The 6,072-nt window shown below is 39.6% G+C and overlaps 1 protein-coding gene across 1 annotated transcript; it reads right to left on the bottom strand.

Moving 5' to 3' along the window:
• Positions 1-1,873: 1,873 nt before the first annotated feature.
• Positions 1,874-5,835, bottom strand: LOC134742552 (uncharacterized). Its single transcript, XM_063675768.1, has 2 exons — positions 5,707-5,835; positions 1,874-2,111 (listed from the first exon to the last, which is right to left on the bottom strand). The coding sequence occupies exons 1-2, from the start codon at positions 5,833-5,835 to the stop codon at positions 1,938-1,940; spliced, it is 303 nt and encodes a 100-aa protein (XP_063531838.1). The 3' UTR covers positions 1,874-1,937.
• Between the last annotated feature and the right edge of the window lie 237 nt (positions 5,836-6,072).

The raw sequence follows: 6,072 nt of genomic DNA, 5'->3' as shown, positions 1-6,072 counted from the left end.
TTATTATTTACCACCCAACTTTTCTCACGTAATTGTTCAAAACACCAGTGAAATAGGATATTTTTCATTAGTTGTATAGAACTGATATTTTCCTCAAGCATAAACTTCATTTTGTGAATTATTTTTAGTCTTATCAAAGAGGATATAATAGGATAGAGCGGTACTGTCATAGTAAATTTTGTAACCACTGCTATCTATCGACACACGATTAAAGCTAAAAATGAAGATGAATAAAAATACTATAAAATGTATTTATACAATGTGTGGCCTGTAATAGGAGCAAAAAATTAAACTGTAGGCTGTATTCCTCATACCGACCAACATTTGTTCAGCGACTTTTAAAAATAACTTGTTTTGATTTTTAATACACTTTAAAGTTTTTTCCAAGACGCAATGTATTGCGAATTTTGTTATGTATAAGGTGTGACAGGCAACGTCAATCACGATGATAATGGCGTATGGCGTACATTGAAGATATTATTTATTTTGTATGAAAAATACGAAGTCTTTAGTCTAAAGTCTTCATTATTTTTAAAAGTAGCTGAACAAATGTTGGTCAGTTTGAGGAGTATAGCCTACAGTTTAATTTTTTGCTCCTATTACAGGCCACACATTGTATAGGGAAAAAATGATTTTTTTTATATGCAATAATTATTTTTATATGATTTTGACCCATGTTCTTTCACTGATATGCGTTAAAATTGTTAACTAACAAAGGAAACCGTCAACGCCATCTATCCGAGAGTAGGCCAAAGGTAGTGGCGCCATCTGATCGAGAATCAAATTCTCTTGATTTTCGAGGCACATTTTTTCCTTAGACTGTATCCATCTATTACGGAGTTATTATATCTGTCTTTGATATTTATCTTTGGTCTAATTAAACAAACGGGAAATACTAACCTGTTGTCCCCTAAGGAACCCCTATCTACCCAGGCCTGAGATCTCCGGTCAAATTTTTGTTACTCCCATGTACCCGGTCCTCACCCGCGCGGGGACCCCGTATTTGTCACGGTTTTTTCGGAGCACGCGAGCAAACCACTTGACCCTACTTTATGGCTCGTATTTCATACTTTTGTTTAACAATGCTTATGTTTTTTGGAAGAGCATGAAACAGGTTTCATTTTGTTTATATTGGAAATACTGTACTCAACATCAGTAGCGTAACTAGGGGGGGGGGGGCAGAGGGGGCAAGTGCCCCGGGCGCCATCCAAGGGGGGGCGCCAAAATGGGCAAAAGGCAGCAGCAGGGAAACTTTTGTCAGTCGTCAGGGGGCGCAAATTTGGTGACTGCCCCGGGCGCCATATCCTCTAGCTACGCCCCTGCTCAACATATTTCATTACAGAAATCATGGCTCATTCGCGGGATGTGGAAAATTAGACATTCTTTATAAATATGCTCGTAAATTATGATAGTGATTTATAATTATAACTTATTTTATTTATTCTGGCTTTCGAAGATATAGGCTGTCGACAAATGTATATTACTTTAGGATATACCTGTAAAAATATTGTTTTAAACGTTCTGAGTAACAGCGGAACTTTGACTGTTTGAAACTTCGTATTTCTGGAAAGTGAAGTTATATTCGGCACCAATCTGTAGCTCATTTCATTGCGTTTGTATTGGATGACGACTAATAGAATATAGCACGTATTTTTATTTAAATAAAGCTACTTTTCGACTGCAGGTATCAAGACCGGAAATCTCCGTCCGTAACAAATTACGGGGTACAAAATACTGGCCGGAGATCTCCGCCCTGGTTAGATAGAGGGGTGCTTTTTTCTCAAAGCCTGGACAAATGCGTATGCCTCTTTTTTTGCCGGAGATCTCCGGCTTGGGTAGACGACAGGTTAAATAAAATACTCGAATCAAATGACAATCACGCTTGTTTGTATTTAAAATAAAAGTCAAGGCAGTGCGAGGTAGTTAAAGAGAACGGTTTAGCGCCCAGCATCGTTCAGGCCCTTCGGAAGAGCTAGAAGCGAGTTGATCATGTCCGCGTTTCGTTTCCACGTCCGGTACTTGGTGTCGATGAGGGCGTTGGTCTCTATGATGAGTCTACCGCCAATGTCTCCTCGGTATGCGTCGATCATGGAGTGGATATTGCGGATGTACTGCAAACAATATTTTTATAAATAAATCCCTTTAAAAACATATTCCAAACCGAACTATTTACCATCAATGATGAATTTCTAACCAGAGGGTCTAGCCAAGATGAAAATCGTACATCACCAAACGCCAAAAGAAAAAATGTAATGGGATGACAGATGCTACGAAATGTCACGTGACTATTGCCATACATTATTTGTTTCATTGGCGTTATCTATCAACGATTGTCATCTTGACTAGGGCCCAAGGGCCTGACCAGGCCTGACACTCTTTGATAGAGAAAGATAGTCTTATTGCGATTCCTATAAGAGGAAAGAGATAATTTTTAAGAAAAAAAAACCGACTTCAATGGGGGATGCCGCTGAAAGTTCACTTATTGTTGATGGTGCACTCTTAGATTCCAGACAATGAAATGAAAAAGACAGCATCTTTTGCCTAATAATGTAGAAAAGGAGGTAAAACCACCCACTTTTCTAGTAGCATTTCGTTTCTGTAGGGGTCGCAGTTCTAACCTAACCTAACCTACTTTTCTGATAGCATTTCGTTTCTGTAAGGGTCACAGCTCTAACCTAACCTACTTTTCTGATAGCAGTTCTGTTCTGTGAGAATCGCAGTTCAAAACCCAACCACCCACCTAACCCACTTTTCTAGTAGCATTTCCGGGTCCGGATCAGAGTCCGGGTCCGTGTCCGGCTGTCCGGGTCCAAGTTTGGGTCAGAGTTCGGTCCGGGTCCGAGTTGGGGTCCATGTTCAGACCCGGGTCCGGGTCCGAGTCCGGGTCCAAGTTTAGGTCTGGGTCCATAAGGAAGAGAACAAATCGCCAAACGTGAACGATGTGTCATTGAAGAGTTCCATTCTGATCATTATCAGCAGTTTCCATTTCATCAAATGTCACTTTTTCAAATGTAAATGTTGGATTTGTTGATAAAAAAACAAAAATCACTATATGTATGCCTTTCACATTTGAGGAGTTCCCTCGGTTCCTCGTGGGTCTCATCATCAGAACTCGAGCTTGACAAAAATATGTCTTAAAAACTTAAGTTGCTTAACAAACATAAAGAAGAGGACAAATCGCCAAACGTAAACTATGCGTCATTAAAGAGTTCCATTCTAATCATCATCAGCAGTTCCACTTCATCAAATGTCACTTTTTAAAATGGAAGTGCTGGATTTGTTTATAAAAATACAAAAATCACTATATGTATGCCTTTCACATTTGAGGAGTTCCCTCGATTCCTCATGGATACCATCATCAGAACTCGAGCTTGACAAAAATGTTTCTTGAAAACCTAACTTGCTTAACAAACATAACAAAGAGGACAAATCGCCAAACGTGAACTATGCGTCATTGAAGAGTTCCGTTCTGATCATCATCAGCAGTTCCACTTCATTAAATGTCACTTTTTAAAATGGAAGTGCTGGATTTGTTTATAAAAATACAAAAATCACTATATGTATGCCTTTCGCATTTGAGGAGTTCCCTCGATTCCTCATGGATCCCATCATCAGAACTCGAGCTTGACAAAAATGTTTCTTGAAAACCTCACTTGCTTAACAAACAACGAAGAGGACAAATCGCCAAACGTGAACTATGCGTCATTGAAGAGTTCCGTTCTGATCATCATCAGCAGTTCCACTTCATCAAATGTCACTTTTTAAAATGGAAGTGCTGGATTTGTTTATGAAAATAAAAAAATCACTATATGTATGCCTTTCACATTTGAGGAGTTCCCTCGATTCCTCATGGATCCCATCATCAGAACTCGAGCTTGACAAAAATGTTTCTTGAAAACCTAACTTGCTTAACAAACATAACGAAGAGGACAAATCGCCAAACGTGAACTATGCATCATTGAAGAGTTCCGTTCTGATCATCATCAGCAGTTCCACTTCATCAAATGTCACTTTTTTAAATGTAAGTGCTTGATTTGTTGATGAAAATACTAAAATCACTATATGTATGCCTTTAACATTTGAGGAGTTCCCTCGATTCCTCATGGATCCCATCATCAGAACTGCTTTTTGACGAAAACTGGACCAATCTGTATGTATATACTTACAATCAAAAAAAGAATTTTCAAAATCGGTCCAGAAATGACGGAGTTATGGAGTAACAAACATTAAAAAAAAAAAAAAAAAACATACAACCGAATTGCGAACCTCCTCCTTTGAAATCTTGAAGTCGGTTAAAAATAGTGCCATGCTTTGTCCTTATCACCGACCGGGTGGCATCATAGGTAGGAGGCGATGGCGAGACCGAAATTTATAAGAGTGAAAGATAAAAAATCCTATACTGCCCAAATTTTATATGAATATTCTTTCTCTTACCCCCGGTCGCTCGGTGGCGCGTCTATACCTACTTGTATATACTTATATAAAATATGGCATTGATGCATCGAGGCGGTTTGTTTCTTCCGGGAATCGTGAATCCTAAATTTCGCTATCTGCCTCTTTATCGCTCGAATATATATGCAAGAGTGACAGAGCTGTTAGATAACGAAATTTAGATTTTCTTGTTTTGCGATAGACCCTCAGATTGTGGTAGTGGCTTCCCCAACGCAGAGTTTCGCGTAATTTTCCCTATTAACCAGTTTGCAATTTGGATCTAAAATACAGATACACCGACATTGGTTGCTGCAGATCCGGATAATTTTAGGCAAGACCAAACGAAAAGTGTGTACCTATAACAATTAACTACCGCTGTGCCAAGGGGAATTTTCAGAAACTGCGGTTTTTTCCACTTGGAACAAATTCGGAAACTTGTATGGACAGTACTTATTTATGAGGCAGTTAAGTGTCCACTTCAATTTCTCAGAGATTTTGAAACCTTTTCCAATTCGTTGTCAATTTTCCGCAATTAGCATATCTCTGAACCTAGATCTGTTGTAAAAAAAACCATTTTTTTTTTGCTATTCCGAAGATGGTCCGATTTCTAAATTAAAACTTATTCACGGTTATAAAAAACGCGAGGGTGGAGATATGTCATTGGGCCAAATAATTATTGCTATCTTGGTACCACTAAAATATCTTGAATTGGCAAGGTGCGAAGTCGGTGGAGGGAGAAGTGGCGCTGATTGTCACAAATACACGTACAGTCAAGTGTAAAAATATGGGTGCACTCATCATACTCAAAAATATGTCCCATAGCTCTTATGTCAGCGAATTGAGAACTATGGGACATATTTTTGAGAAGTTGTATGCACCCATATTTTTACTCTTGACTGTACATACCTAATATTATGGAATGTCACATTTTTACTCCATAAGATTTAACGTAGAAAAGCCGACAAAATGAGGGTAGCACCAGTCCTGCACCTAGCGAATATCGCCCCTGTACCACAGAATAAATAATAGTACTAGGTACAGAAGATTCACTCTAACGAAACGCGTCTATTACGACAGATAAGACCGCTAGGTAGCGCGAACAAGCGTCCGTTCCGAAGCGGTGCGCGGCAACTACTATGGCTAGACACCAAAATTGGTGTGGGCCGCATGTACTTGTAGCGACCACCGAAATCGCGAAGTGAGCCACGCCTGCCTGTACAAAATTAACTACATGACATTCGCGGATTCAAATGATTTAATTGGGTGGTGCCATACTTCCTCGTCTGTAATATACGGTTGCACCGACAACGGCCGGTGGTTCTGCCGGAAGTTGTGTTCTGCCACGACACAGACCAGGACCAGTGCCACCAGCAGCTTGGAGAGGTGCCACCTCACGGCTGCCATACTGCAACAAAAACAAAAAGTTTATAACCTAGTTACTCCTTACGCCCATGGCGGGCCTTTTAAGAGTCCCCGGCAAGTTCGGTTCTCCATACAAACGTAGTTACGCTACCTATACTCATTTTAAAACGACTCTCCAGATTGCTCTGATACTTTGTACTTACAATAAGATAAGGTACTTATATCTAGGTCTGTAATTAGTTTATGTAGCTTCAGATACCATAGTAAAAAAATACAGCG

This window comes from Cydia strobilella, chromosome 6 (genome assembly GCF_947568885.1).
Source record: "Cydia strobilella chromosome 6, ilCydStro3.1, whole genome shotgun sequence".
Lineage (NCBI taxonomy): Eukaryota > Metazoa > Arthropoda > Insecta > Lepidoptera > Tortricidae > Cydia > Cydia strobilella.
The sequence above is the reverse complement of the archived record's forward strand: the minus strand, read 5'-3'. Positions and strand labels throughout refer to the sequence as shown.